This window comes from Anastrepha obliqua, chromosome 3 (genome assembly GCF_027943255.1).
Source record: "Anastrepha obliqua isolate idAnaObli1 chromosome 3, idAnaObli1_1.0, whole genome shotgun sequence".
NCBI lineage: Eukaryota > Metazoa > Arthropoda > Insecta > Diptera > Tephritidae > Anastrepha > Anastrepha obliqua.
In genome coordinates, this window is record NC_072894.1 from 1,972,322 (window position 1) to 1,988,143 (window position 15,822).

Here is a 15,822-nt window from a genome sequence, read left to right on the forward strand (position 1 = left end):
GGGGAGTATGAGAAGCAAAAAGGATATCCAGCAGCAATAAAGAAAGCCTATCAGTAAGCGTTTATTGTTTTTGCCCTTGTCATTTTAGCAATTTAGCGTTTAGCAACTTTAGCGTTTTCGTAAGCGTTAAAGAAAAAAAATTATTTAGCGATTTTATTCCTAGTGTATATTATCTGGTGAAGACTAGAGAGGTAGTTACGACTAATTTTTCACACAATGATTTTAGATTGTTTAAGGTTTATATAAATAAGTTTCCGATGTCATTGGTTTGTGCTGGGACTCTAGCCAGTAGAATGGGTTTACCTCACAATGACTTCTGCAGAAGTTGTGTATATGGAGAAGATGGTACAACACCATCTATGTGAATAACCTGCACTTCAAAGAAGCCTTGCCCAATACCTTGGCGATTATTTCTTTCTTTCTCACTGGAGGTACTAGTAACCTCACAATGGCCCTTAGGGTCACCGAGTGTCTTGTCTTAGGAAGCGACCTGGCAAACCTTACCTATTAGTTTGCTGCGTGAGTATTTTTAATTTTTTGAAATATAAATATTCTTTTTCAATGTCTAGGACTAAAGTCTTTCAACATACAAAAGAAGTAAACAGTAGAATTTTTGAACAGTGGAAAATACCTCAACAAGTTCATCGGCTAACAATTTAAATAGCAAAAAATATTTATATAAAGGGTCTTTCAAAACTGACGCTTAGATGTCAGTAGCAAATACTTCCTAGGCGTTACATTTCGGTTATGTCATCTTTGACATTTGCGTAGTAGACAGATGCACAATTTTACACAATGAAACAATGAGTCCAAATTACTGAAACTTATTTTCAAAATTGTCGATCTTATTATCGCAAATTGTCGATTTTTGTGGTGGAAATAATCGTCCGAATGAGTCGACAATTCAAAGATTGGTGAAAAAATTTCAAGAAACTGGTGCTGTAGAGGATAGAAAAAGGGCTGCCAGACCAAGATTTGGACGTTCTGTTGAGAATGTTGCTGCTGTAGAGCAAAGTGCTGCTGGTCAACCTTCAACATCGATAGCTCGACGTTCTCAACAATTAGGGAATCATGAATTGACTATTTTCGGATTTTACCTGTGTTTAACATTTAAATGATATAATTTTCCACATATAATTGGTAAGAGCCGTATGTTAAATTAATATAGTGAAATCATGGAAATTATTCATTATTTTAAAACCACATCTAGGTGCACCTTTTGAAAGATCCTTTACAATACGCACGTTCCTACTACCCAAAGAAAGGCATGCAACATGGTGTATTACTATTAAATAGTAATAAGGATAATAACTGTTAGGTAATCATTATTGATCAAAAGGTGATCGGTAACTCATTATTAGTATTCCCAATAAAGTTGTGCTGTAAAAGACTAACTCTTTGGGGTTAAATTGCTCAGTTCTCAAAGGCAATCAATTAAATGTGGCTATTGAATAACAATACAAACGGTGGCCTTTTCTTTCGAATGCAGAACATCTTTCTTCGGTTAGCAAAGTTTTATTGTCATAATCTCCATTTGCATAAGAGTTTGCAAATCGTGCAAATTTTTTATGAAAATAATCGTTCTGTTGCTGCTACTTTAAGAGCATTACGGCCATTTTACGGTCCATTTAACAAGCCGTTCCGTTTTCGGGTTATGTGAAGTCATTGGTCTACAGTAACAAGTCGGCGACGATTTGTGAGCTCAGAGCCAATATTGAACGCGAAATTGCTGGAATTTCGGCCGATTGGACTTCGTAAAACGTGCACGCGGCGGTCATGCAAAAGAAATCGAATTTCATACTTAAATGTATATGTTCAAACTCGATAATAAAAAAAAAAATTAGTTAAAAAAGTCAAACCGTTTGTGTTTTATTCAAAAAAGTTCAAAAGTTGAAGCGCTCTTACTGAAAAACCCTTTATTATCAAATACTTAAAGACTTACATACGAGAATATAACTACATATAAATAAAATAAATATATACATACGAAAATTCGGAAAAAACTTTAATCCTTTCAAAGGCTCCATTGATTTGGAATTGTAACTTTAATTCTGAACTTTGGGCAAAACAAAAATCAAATTGATAAAGAAGCATTTTGCGAATAATAACTGTTTTTCTATATAATCACAGTTTAGAGGGAAATTAATTTTTTTAACTCGTAGTCGGCAAGCAATGAAGTAAATATGTTAATGGCCACGAAAGGGTAACTTTTTGTTTGGTAGTTACTTTTCTTACTGCACTTATTCTTCTCCATACAATTCTTATAGATTTTGATTTAAACAAAAATTGTAGCTGTTACAAATTTTGCACAAAAAAATCGCAATTTGGCTGTGAGTTGTAGAGATAAACGAGAGGTGGGCATACATACAGAGGCTCAATAAAGAACTCGGACTCCCTAGTGATATCGTTTCAAAACTAAAAATATATTTTAAAATGCAAATCTAATGCGTTTATGAGTCACATTTATTTTCGTTCTGCAAGTGTATTTTTCAAAACTACCTACAAAAAACTTAAACAAACTTCACCTCATTCGTACATAGAAAATACAAACATAAAAACTTAGAAAAATGAACAAAAAAGAACTCGGACATTTATATAAAGTAGAGTTAGGCAAATAATATTTAGGAAAAACAATATATTTAATATTTAGTCGGCAAGTCTTTATTTTTTCGCACAGCATTCTGTTTTCTTTACATGGATTCGACCAGCTTCTTGCATGTTAAAGGATCTATTTCCCCCCATTCTTCTTTATTAGCATCTTCTAGGTCTTTCTTGTTTCTAATAACATGATTTTTTAGTTTGTTTTCCGAATAAGCCCACAGATGTGCATTTAGATTGATGTCTGGAGATTGTGGAGGTGTTTTAAGTACTTTAGGACAGTGGTACATAAGCCTTAGACCGACATCAAGTGATAGTGCTGGAAATTCGTGAAACTCTTCCATTATAATTATTCTTTCGCAATACTATACGTATACCTTCGGGGTTGCAGTTTACATTAAGGTGTTGGGCGACTTCTGTTGCCGGCTTTCAATTTGTTCACTTCAATTTGTTGCACTATCCACCGTTCATCAGTATCCGAAAACCGTTTTGGTCGTCCCAATTTCTTCCTATTTTCCACGGATTTTATTTCTTTGAAACGTTTTACCACGTCGTATACAGTCGAACAGAATATATCCACTATTACCGCGCTTTCCTGAACGGTTTTACCCTTTTCATGATGACTAATAATTAAATTTTTGACTTTAATAAAGCTTTGCCCCCGCTGTCTTATAATTTCGACTTTTATTTTATTTTAATTTATTATGTTCCGTTCTTTCGATGCACTACCGAGAGCAAATTAATTGTAGGATTCCCCGTTTTAAAGTCCCAAACAATCGCAATGCTGCCAGATGTCAAACTTCTTTTTTGACAGCAATGTTTGAGACTGCTGCATGATAATTTTTTTATAAAAAGGAGGTAATGGATTTGTAAATTATTATTACTATTTTCGAAATCTGATTTGAATACCCAATAGAAAAGTATAAAAATAAAAATATTTAACTTGCATTTCATAGTCATAGTACGATTGAAAAACATCCTTCGAAAAATTATCTTATAATATTAAAAAAAAAAAACAAAAGAAAATATGCAATATCTTCTTACACATAATATAGTTACTACTCGTATGAAGCATAATATGTATTCATTAGATGCTATGTTTGAGCTGTGCTCCTTTGACGAGAATTTACATTTGAAAGCAACAAAAAAGTTATTGAGCAAGTTTCGCCGTTAGCGAGTATGGTTACACCTCATAAAACTGTTATAACTCACTATTTTCAATGTTGCCTTTCAAGAGGTTTTCATTAGTTCATACATGGAGCCTTTTGTTGCTTCAACATTTCGAATTCTCTTTTGGTATTGCCCGTCGTGTTCACACATATTGCAATTGTTAAGCTGGCCACAAACAGGGTACAATTCCCATCGATTTGTTGCAGTTAGAAGAAAATCCATCGTGTATGGCGAAGTGCGGGAACAAATTCCAAGTAATTGAAAATTTTCATTTACCTGGCGTTTGTTGCTAGTTTGTGGAGCAGAATTTGCAGTGGAATTTTATCATTTTTTTACTAACCGTCGTCGAGATAAGAGTAAGCGGAAAAATTACAAGTATTAAAAAAAAAAAATGTATACTCCTCTGAAGCACTCATTTCCATATTTCCTAATAACTTAATATGAGAACGATTACTCCTATTTTTCAACCATTCTGCTTTTCCATCCAAGCCTGCATATGTAAATAACTGCAAAAGCAATCGCGTCATCCGCTTTTTTGTTTCGCATGTTTCATGGTTTATGGATTTGTGTACAGTGAGTGTGCTACGAACTAGGCACAAATCGCTGGGAATTGTGCCCTGTTTATGGCCAGCTTTAGTCTTTAGTGTAAAGTCAACAACAACATTGAGAAGAAGGAGAATCACCAAGCGTGTTGGCAGAGCACGAGAATCACAAGTAATGAGTTGGCGCAACACATGTTTCCCTGTATGGACGCGGTCTTATTAAAGGCCTCTTTTTTCGCCAAGACTTATCAAGTAGCGAATAGATGAAGCAAATGAATATACATATGTCGGAAACGCGGGAAGAGAGCTGCCTTATATTGCATGTACTTGTAAGGTAGTGCGGCCTAATGAGCTATATCCATACTCGCTACCGGCTAATTTTACTCGATAACTTTGTTGTGTATGCGAAAGCAACAAATTTTTCGTCAAGTTAGTCGAGCATAAAAATAGCGAGCGGGGAAATGCCGAATAGAATAATTAGTAGTTAACAATCAGTAAGTGCTTCCAAACATGTGGAATTTCTGGCAGCTACTTTCCAAAGTTACTAACATATTCGCTGACGAATGGGGAATGGAATAAAGACCCAAAATATGTATTAACGCTAATAACTATGGGCATAATGCTCCGACTTACCCAAATTTATTGTATTTTAAAGTTTATCTTTTTTATAAGGCCTTTTTGACATAAAATGCATGTAAATGTGTTTGTACATATGGATGTATATGCACTTATATACTTATTATTTGCTAATACGATTTTCACAGCGACATCTTCATGCGCTACAATCAACCGCACCAGCTGAGCTTCGGACACGTCGAGTTCAAACCACAAAAACACTTTGAGAAACGTTTTGAGTCATTGAATAAAATTAATGGCAATCGTCATCGTGGCGAGGTGAGTACTTTTATTCCGAATCGCTTATTGTCTAGCGTGACTTGGGGAAATGCAAATTTCGTATACGCATGCGCGCAATCTATCTCAGGAATTTGAATGAAGTTTCCCTCATTTTTGTAGATTATATGGGCTGATGCGACAGGCGGTTACGGTGAGCACCATTGGGATTTGGCGCAAGGAAAACTTCGTTGAAGCACCACTGGAACGTGACTTGACGCAATTCTTAAGTATTTACACTTTTAAGTTCATTAGAAGTTACCACTACATGCACACACACATATATCCGAAGGTCCTATTTAAAATGCAAATATTTATATTATTGTACGTATGACTGTATGTACTTTCGTATTTGATTGTAGAAATAGAAAATGCAGTGCAATGCAAAAACAGAACCAAAATCAAAATCCGAAGCAGCATCATTTGTCCGACCGTACCTTGAGAATTGCATGGTTCATTTACATTAGAATGTCTGATTGCTCGCGCCTGTGAAAGACTTAGACACGGAAATGCATCAGCTAGGATCAGGAGAGGTAAGCTGCGTTGAAAGTGAAGCTGTGAATCATTGCTGCTGAGTTTCTATTTTGTTTCTCACGCCAAAAGTGGTCAGTCAAGTTTTGCAATGAGAAAAGGTCAACTCGGGTGGATGGCCGTGGCGAGCCAAATACAATAAGCGGTGCATCTAGGACACTAAAAGATGGCAAACCAGTTTTCGATGATTATAAATTTTTAAGGACATGCAGAATTCAAATTGATACGAAAACGGCGGCCATAGACCTGCAATGGATATGCAAATGAGTGTACGAGTACATAACCAAATAAAGGCTAGTGAAGTCGCGGCAGTGCTTAAGGGTTGCTGGCGCTTCTTCGTTGCCATGCGTGCTATGGGCAAGAATTTGTAACTTTTGTAAAAGTGTTGCAAGTGTTGTAAATGTCTTGTCTTCTTTTCCTTTGTGCATCAAGGGTACCAGTCCGCTACCGCCGCTCGCTGGCCGATCAGCATTTGCATATTACAACAACAACTATAAACAAATATGTTGTCGTTACGTCCACTATGTTGTCATATTTGATATTTTCGTCCAGCTGTGCATGCTCACTTTCATTAATCCCACCGACGGACATTGGTCGACAAAAATATTGAAAACAAATTTTCCATTTGAATGCCGCTCTGACATATTTCCATCAAAATCAATAATATTTGGTTGCAAGTAGCTAAGGGCTTAACTAAGTAGCCATATGTGTTGGTTACTGCTTCGGCTTGACTCCCAAGAACCCTTTATCCGACGCTTACCTTTTTGCGTTTCATTAGCGCTGGCCTTTGCTTCGACGCAGCAGAAAACGAGCTAGCCTCTGGCCAGAACCGGTTCCTAAACGAGCAGCTTTTGCGGCAAGTGACCCTCGACGTGGAACGAGGATAAGACAGTAAGCAAGACAGTGCCAGAGAAACCCTTTTCTGATCAGCGCTTTCCTCTTTGCGTGTGAGATGTCCTATAGTATGCGTTTATTTGTGTCATTTGGAAGCGCCAGCACGAAAGGACATTGCTGGGTTTTACGTACATTTCGGTTGGTAGTTGTTGTTATTGTTGATTATTCCCAAATCGCTCGGACTTAATTTATGCGTTGAGGAATTTCGTGTGATTGTCTTGTCTCGTCCGAACCGGTTTGACCGGTCCAGCTGAGATGGTGACCACGTTTTGCCTTTGCGGAAACATTGCAAGACTTGTATTCCTATGTGTGTGTGTATTTCGGGTGATCGACTGATCTGGCATACAAAAGTACGTTTGTTTATATATCTACGAAATCATTTATATATGTGAATTTTTACGTATCGAATAGCCACATATATACTTACATATCAGCCACACTTAGTGTGAGAACTTTTGCTGTGGCTTTTGTATTCTTATCTCCACTCACCTCGGGCGTAGCCTTGATGTCAATGTCTTGCCTAATTGACTGATGCCCAAGCTTCTATTCTAACACAGTTTCTTATACATATTCATGTATGTACGCATATGCTTAAACACGGATGTGGGTATGTATTTTTGTTTGTATTGTTTATTTCGATTAAAAAAATTCTATATGCATTTGAATTTACATCTCGTGCATTTGTATAATGTTGGAGCAAAGGATGATTTAAATATATAACCTATGATGAAAAATGAAAATATATATTATTATCGCACCGAACACAACTTGTAGAGGTCGCATCCGGATCGTCGCCGCAATATAGTCAAATGGACTACCAAAATCGACTTTATGCATATCTGCGTGCAACAGTTTTTGTCTTCTCAGTTCCTCTTAGCGTTCCCCTCAAACTCTTATCTATTGCTGGTATTGCTGTGGGTGATGATACTGCTGCTGCTGGGGTTGATGGTATTGCTGCGAGGGCTTTAGCGCGTAGTCTTGAGATTTGTGAGTTTGGCGCACTAACTGCTGAGGAGCTGGTGTTGGTATTTTCACAACAATATCGGTGGGTTCCCGAATCACTTCGGCTTTGAAGCCCTCTTTCGGGTCGGCTGTGTATTTAACGGTGCGTATGAACCCATCTGAATCTACCACCGAATAGCTGCCTTTGATCACGGAACCATCACGTATCTCCTTGCGATTCTGATAGTTGGTGAACTCGTCATCTTTTACATCGAAGCCAAATTGGTAAGAAGAGTTTTGCTACAAATTTCAAAATGTAAAAATTACTCATCAATCACTGAAATTCGAAAATTTAATACCACATACACAAGTAAGCATTCAATACATAATACGACTTAATTCTGTAACAGTAGTTGAATGAATAGTTGGGTGCTTGTGGGCCCTGCTGCACGCATGTCTATACGCATGGATATCTATATAAATATAATTAATTGTGAAGTTTGCGCTTGGTGTGCGTGCGCACTGCTTGGAAATGTCCCAGACAAGAGTTGAGAAATCGGCGTGAACCCACCCAGCATTTGGTTGCGTCATTAGACGCAAAGCACACGCGCTAGTTGCAAACCATTACATTTGCGTGCGTAACTGGGCTAGCGGCGGCGGTGGCCTGCAGCATTCACTGAAACCGCCTCAACGGGCTCAGCGGGCTTACTGGAAATGGCCCACCGACTGGTCGACTATTAGTTAGTAAAAGTGGCCGGCATGCAAACTGCATCTCCCCCTGCCCTCATGTCTGGTCGGCTGGGTGCTTGGGATACTCTACTCATTCGTATACACAGGTCGATGTATGTATGTATGTATTTTATGTATTCATGCAGACGGTTGCGTAGCCGTCCGCGCGTATTATTTTAACTTAGCTGCAGTGAAGTTTTTACGTTCACAAGTGAAAGTGTTGTAACGGTAACAAAATCGAGATGCGGTGCGCATAGAGCCAGCAAGCAATACGAATTTAAGAAATACTATTCGTGTTACTTATGCAAGTAGATTAAATTTTTTAGCCAACGCAAACAAAGCCATTGCTGCATACCAATCATCTGCACACGCGCTTACGTCCCGATGCCAGTCGAATATTTATTTCTAGTTAAACTGTACACAAAACGTCTAATACTTGCACTAGTAGTGCATTTGTGTAATTTATGCTGGAATGTGAATAAACTCTATCGACTCGGATGAGGTACCCTTGAGTATATAATCACACTTCATTCAAAATATAACAATATGCTTTTGTATGAATATATGTACGTATGTATCCACCAAGTCATTCCATCATTTTCTGATGATGCGCAAAAAACCGCCATAAATCTCGGTTCATGTTGCAAACCCGAGACGCTATAGCGGCGCACACCCACAGTCTTTGATTACAGCAGAACATACAACAACAACATGCAACAACGACAATATCAGGCGCAGATCGCCCGCAGTCAATTGCAACGGAGCTATAAATAAACCAACAAAGGTCAAATTGCCGCAACGGAACGCAGCAAAGCCAATGCACCGCCAACGCTTACATACTGATTTATACATATGTACGTATGTATGTATTATATGTAAAACCACGAAGAGATCTGCCTCATTGCGTTAACTGATATAGTGTTTGATTGGGCCAAAAGTGGGTTAAGGTAGTTGGTATGCCTGGCATCCACGTCGCCCCAACTCTATGTACAAGCAGTTGTTACCTAGTAATTGCCCACTGCTGACGACAATGGCTGATTTTATATATTGCTTTTTGCTTTTTTCCTGTTTTTTTGTTTTTGTATGTTTTGGGTTGGGTCGGAGAATGGCTCAAATTGGCATTAAAACAAAAAAACATGAAAACAGTCAAATCCATCGGCAAAATTTGGCTGAGCTGCTGCGGGAACTCATAGGAACGGAACTCTAAATGGAACACTGAACGAAATAATTTAGAATGTAAAGTGTAAGAGTGTGCGAAATAATGTTGTTATGCGAGCTTCGGTTTTCGGCCCAAAAATTGTTGAATATAAGACAAGTCAAAAAGAAAAACGTATACGAATAGTAGACTGGCATATGCGAATATGTATTTACTTTTGTAGACCACGAGTAAAAGGAGGCTAATTGTGATTTACCATTGTAGGCAATCTTGTCCGCATGGCAAACCACGCCAGACGCAGAGCTTGTCTACTGGCTGGACTGGGGCGATGAAGGGGCGAGGGGGGTGATTATAGTAATAATTACGGCGCTTAATTATTGCCAAGAAATCGAATTGTCACAGAAAGAATAAAGAAATTTTGTTTAAAATCAACGAACGGCATACTTACATACATACACGTACATAAAACATAATACTGGTGAAGCTGTTTGAATGAGCGAACAGAAACGCTAACTTGTGTACCAATTTTATTGAAATATTTACGCCGATCACTATAATGGCTTGGCATAGGAAATTCCAGCCGGTTAACCAGCCAGGTGGAAGCTTAGAAATCCTGTGGATACAGCATTTCTTGTGAAAAGCCTCGCAAACCGCTCTTGGTTCTAGGTCTGGTGGCTGCTTATTTGGCACACTCAGACATGCTTAGGTCCGTTGTGATACCACTGGAACTTCTTCCTTACACCATGGGATCCCTTTTAAGACATCCTGTGGCTTTTATAAACGAGCTTAACTTCGTTAGTTTAAGATAAGGTTTACATTAAAGTACTGGGATAAGTCGGTTAGGAGTTTATAACATTCCATCACTGTTTTTGACGAATGCGTTGTGGACTTTAACGCTTTTATTGCTGCCTGACTGTCTGAATATGTGACAATCCTGGTGGATAATACTCAAGAAAGTAAGTTAGGCATTATGTGGATCAGCAAGTGTGGGAATAACGGATTGTCGTGCGTTCATATCGCAAAAGCAAAGATACTGGACCTAATAAGTTGTGCAGTCTTCCTACAAACAAAACGGCATCTTGCCTCAAAACAGTTGTTGACTTGTCTATCGTTTTCTCTCGCACTACTGCAATATTGCATTTCGGAATTTCATATTTACTTAGCTATCTACTATTCACATGTCGTCGCTTTGAATTGTTTGAGGATTGTGATCTCTATTACTGCTCAAGAAGAAGTTCAATAAATAGCACATTATCTCTCTCTCTCTCTTTGCATTGTCTGTATTTGAGGTCGGCCCTACTTGTCCTCACGCACCAGATTCCTCTGTCCTGCGTCGTTACATCATCAATTGTTGGCTCAGTTATGATCAAAGCGAGTTTGACGATGTGGTCTTCATCTCTACGCATTACGTAATTTTTATATCTTCTCGTACTATGATGTTTTTCACTTTGTCCACGCGTGTTATTCCTGCTGCACGGCAAAGCATTTTCATTTCAAACTAGCACATTCGGTAGCAAAATTATTTCCAAGTGCAATGGTTTCTAGATCTTTGAGGTATCTGCTCTTGACAGTCTTCGTTGGCAGGAAATACGAAACCTACACCGTTTATTTGTTACGGTGACATTTTCCTGTGGGACCCATATGTCTTCCCTCTATTTAATAATAAATACCAGTCCCATACGTATGTATGAGTGTATGTGTGCATGCAACGCAACGAAAGAAAAGGTGAATGTGTGTGTGCAGCAATTGCTAATTTCCGCATTGGAAACGAATAAACAACGAAAACCGCAAAACCAACTTTTCTGCAACAAGAGGTGTTGAGGCCAATTTCAACGTTCGTATTTTCTCCATACATCCATGCCATGCATCCATGCAAGTGAAGCGAGCGACTAGCACCGTTTCAACAACTAGTTGCATGCCAACTTGAAGACTGTGAAAATGAGTTAATGACCTTAAACGATATGCTTTAAGTAGATGGATGCGGCATCACCAGGCGGCGAGCGGACTTTGTGTAGATGGGACTGCTCATAAATATGCGCTATCTTTAACTCATTGCCACAATCAACGAAACATCTACATATGCCTGTATGTATGTGCATGCGAGGAGCAAAACTGCTGCTACTGCCACATAGCTGGAAAGTGATTAATTCACAGTTAACGAGCCTGCTACTGGTTTGGGCAATTGCGCATGACTGCCAATGGCCAATGTGGCAGCAACTCATTCAACCGTGCTGAGGTGCGCGGGCGTCAGTTCAGATGAGCCACTCAAATGGTTACGTATACACATTATTATTACTGTTATTGTTCTTGTTTAACACTGATACCAATGCAGAGCTAATAACTTACACAAATGTGGATTGGCTACTGGGGCCATCAGCTCTTTGTATACGTAAATATATACAAATAATGAAAACATTAATTCATTACTGTTATTGTTGCTCCGCCTGATCGGAGATGTTTCCCCCATAAGGAAATAATTATCCTGCGGATTGTTCATAAATCAAATATCTCACTCCAGATGTGTATGCAAATATGTTCCTTCAGCTGGATCTTTATTCGCTGCGCTATTTCTATGTCCTCGTAAAGCGCATACAGCTCATTGTTCCATCTTTCACTAAACTCGCCATCGGCAACGTGCAAAGGTCCAAAAATGTCCCGCGAAATCTTTCTCTCAAACAAATAGGAGACAGTACCTGCTAGGTGACCCAAAAGTCGTCACCACCACTAAATGGCGACAAATGTCAAATACAGATGCGGAATACAGGTCAACAAGACAGGGATTGCATACTCCTCAAAAACGCGAAATAATTGTTTCGACAGCAACAACAAGCCTCAGACTCTTGACGCCCTCAAATGGAATTTCCGTCAAGAATTCTAGAAACTCTTACCGAAACTGCTGGGCATGAGCTTGGTCATCAAACCTGTCGGAGGCCACTTCATCGATATTATTTTCTCGTCTTAAGCACAAAAATTTAGACATCAAATACGCATGAACCAAAAGCAGAACCAAAGTTTAACATTTATAAAAAAATCGCAGCCAAAGACTATCGGGTGACAAATTTTACGCCAGACTTGTAGACTGACTTAGACACCGAACAGCTGATGATGCATGAAAATAAATGCATACGCAATAATTGGACGCCTTTCATATCAAAACATTGGGGAAAGAAAAAAATTTAAAAAAAATTAAAAAAAAAGGGAAAACTTGTGTTTAATTGCCAAAACGTGTTTCAAAAAGGGTTTCAGACAAACAAACAGACTTTTTGGGAAATAACGAAGAATAATTTTTGGAAACTTGTTCGATATTTTTATTAACTACGCATCGAGTGAGTGGTCATATTGTTTTGTGATAAATAATTGTAAAACTTGTCCAATGAGTTACAATTTCCACAATATAAACTTGAACACATAGCATCAACTATTCAGAATCTCTTTTAGGTCAATCCGATATAGAGTACAGAAGATATATATACATAAGTATATAAGTAAATATAAAATAAAACAAATATGTAATTGGCGCTACACGTCTGATAGGTGTTTAACCGATTTTGCCATTGTCTGCTGAGGGGCGTTCGCTATTAGAAAAAACTTGTTCCATTATGTTGCTATTTCAAGCAAGGAGATTCAAGCCTATGTACTCCCGAATGGTAGACACGCACCAATACATTCGAATACTTCGGGTATTCTAACATTTCTAATCCTGGTAATGATGTCCTAAGTCATTTCTAAGATTATTTCATTTACATATCTTTCGAAACTCTTGAGTCAAATTTCAATGGCTGAAAAACTATTAAATCAACTTTAAAATGCATTAGAAAATCAATCGCATACAAATATTGGTTTTAGGAAAGATCAGAAACTACTGGGCTGTGCAACACTTATCGTGCTATTTTGGAGCTGGGTTGTCGTATTGCTAATCTCACCCCATATCCGATGAAGTGCATATTCAACTCGGAGGAAGTGTTGCCTTACTAAACCAGGTATTACCAGGTGAACCCTAATTCTTCACTCGAGGGAAAATGTTCACATTAATTACACATACAAACACAAAAGCACATGTAGCGATTGCTACAATTTCTCCGCTGACTGCTCAGCTCAATTGCAGTGGGAAAAATTTGAATTGCAGATATTTTTGTAGCAGTTGCAACTATTGTTGGTGGTACTGAGTGGCACTTGATGATACACATATCTCTAAGTATGTTTTCGGGTTTCTTGACACCCACGAAAATATCCGAAATGTTTGGTTGATCACACATACTCGTGCAAATGTACATACCTACACACTGGATTAAAATTGTTTTGGGATTTTTTAGGGGGAAGGAAAATGATACTGAATTGCTTATTTTGCCGACATCAACTTACATCATCGTACTCTTCCTCATCAATTTGTTGTTGTGGGCGCTGTTGCTGCAATTTGGCCTTCTGTGGTTGATACTGGGGCTGTGAGTGACGCGGTGGGCTAACGGCCTGCGGCTGGGGACGATATTGTTGCTGCTGGTATTGCACCTAAAACCACATCAAATTATATGAACGATTAAACAAGGGCGAAAACAAGCATTCTCTGACTTTATGCAACATTACTGCATAGTTGACATTTTAAATTTTTTTATAGCTTGGTGATCATATTTTGGTCTCACCTGTTGGACTTGTGGCTGATGTTGTGCGTAATCTCGTGCCACGGGTGCCACATAACCGCCACCTTGGTGTTGGTGCTGTTGTTGTGCCTGGACCTGCTCGCGCACGGTATCCTTAAGGTGGTACTGCTGGCCTTGCGCTACATATTGCTGTGATTGCTCCGAATTTTGTTCATAAATTGGCGTGGCGTCGCCGCCTTGTTTTTGGTGTTGCTGCTGCTGTAACTGTTGGTAGTATTGACGGAGATAAGCGGGATCAACGTTCTGTTGCTGGGTATTCACTATCACAAACACACTGCTAATGAGGCCCAATAGGGCAGTCAAGCGTATTGCGAAATTCATTTCACTTTTTTGATTCCTTCCTGGTTGAAAGCTTTATATTTTAATTTTAATTCAGATTTTAATTTCCAATTTCTATTTCTAGTGATATATGCATGTATGAGTGTATGTATGTATAGAAAATACCACTCACTTTCGTATTCTCCCACAAAATGCACACAACAATAAAAAGCACAAAAACCCAAAACTTCTTTCGATTTCTTCCACGCTGCAACTAAACCTAACCGTTTCTCGTTCGTCCTCGTAGGTACCAAAAAAGTATCTGCAAACCGCCGAGTATCCAAAGCTGCTTTTATATGTGCCCAACAAGCCGCTACAACCGTGTTTTTTTCTTCTTTTATTGTTCACTTTTTATTGCGGTTGTTGCTGCTGCTATGTGCAGTTGGCGAGTAGTTTCTAGCTAACGAAGTCTTCGTGTCAGCGACGCAGCCAACCGGCCCACGAGGCCATCGGCATGCACCAGCATTTGTTTCGGTTAGCTGGATTCGTATGATTTTCACTTTCGTTGGGAGATGCCGAGGCGAACCCCACCGCGAGTGACGTCATCGGTGTAAGCTCGCTTTCAAACGGTTTGGACTCCAACCTCATGGCTCTCTTGCGTTCAAATTTTAAATCTAGACGGTGTGTGCTATGCCTTGCTGAAAACTGGCACTCGCGCTTCGTTTATGTAGGCGAACACTTACATGTATATGTATATGTGCGTAGAAGTATCTACATACATACCAAGTACCTCTTTCGAGCGCCAATCGAATTTATTTGCTGCAAATGCGGTTGGAGCGGTTTTGTGTAAATGCTGCAATAGATATTGGGATTTTTTTCGCCGCCACAAATGCAGATGTACTCCTTCCACATTCATATTGGTGTAAGTATGCACAAGCGTGCGACCGCGAAAAGCGAATCGCGGGCAAAGCTACACTTTAAACGGCTCATTGCTGCTGCTGCTACAGTAAATGCACCAAAGCCAACAAATCCAACAATCGCTGCCTATGATTTACCGCTACAGATTTTCATTTCCGAATTCATTATATCATTTCCATATGTTTACCTGTATTTCAATATTATTTATATTATTGTTGGATGTTGGGTGTTATTATTTTATCCGTTGCATTGGAAGCACTTGGGGTTGTAAACAAAACCTACAAAGCCCGCATCAACACCAACAACAGTTACATGTCGTATTTGCTTTTATTGCGGATCCGTTTTATTGTTTTCTTGTACCCCAGTTTTCTTACAAACAGAGCGCATAGTTGAACTGATCACAAAATCAGCTGTTTTCCTTTCGATTTCATGCTATTCAAGTCACTTAAGCTATGGCCGTCGTACATACTCACATGAGCGTTTAAATATTTGCTCCGTAGGAGGGACCTGGAACTATCACTACTTTTATTTCATCTCG

At 38.9% G+C, this 15,822-nt stretch overlaps 2 protein-coding genes across 4 annotated transcripts in view; both read right to left on the bottom strand.

Annotated features, from left to right (window-relative positions):
• Positions 1–15,822, bottom strand: part of LOC129241605 (peroxisomal targeting signal 2 receptor) — a 31,151-nt gene that overhangs the window by 9,464 nt on the left and 5,865 nt on the right. The window lies entirely within an intron of this gene.
• Positions 7,269–14,728, bottom strand: LOC129241606 (putative cyclin-dependent serine/threonine-protein kinase DDB_G0272797/DDB_G0274007). 3 transcript variants are annotated; one of them, XM_054878039.1, is made up of 4 exons: positions 14,560–14,728; positions 14,091–14,449; positions 13,816–13,959; positions 7,269–7,868 (listed from the first exon to the last, which is right to left on the bottom strand). In XM_054878039.1, exons 2-4 carry the CDS (start codon positions 14,427–14,429, stop codon positions 7,524–7,526), a joined length of 828 nt encoding a protein of 275 aa, XP_054734014.1. In that variant the 5' UTR covers positions 14,430–14,449; positions 14,560–14,728; the 3' UTR covers positions 7,269–7,523. The 3 variants fall into 3 exon arrangements, with proteins under 3 accessions (XP_054734014.1, XP_054734012.1, XP_054734013.1); XM_054878037.1 differs by having other exon boundaries at positions 14,091–14,460; XM_054878038.1 differs by having other exon boundaries at positions 14,091–14,728.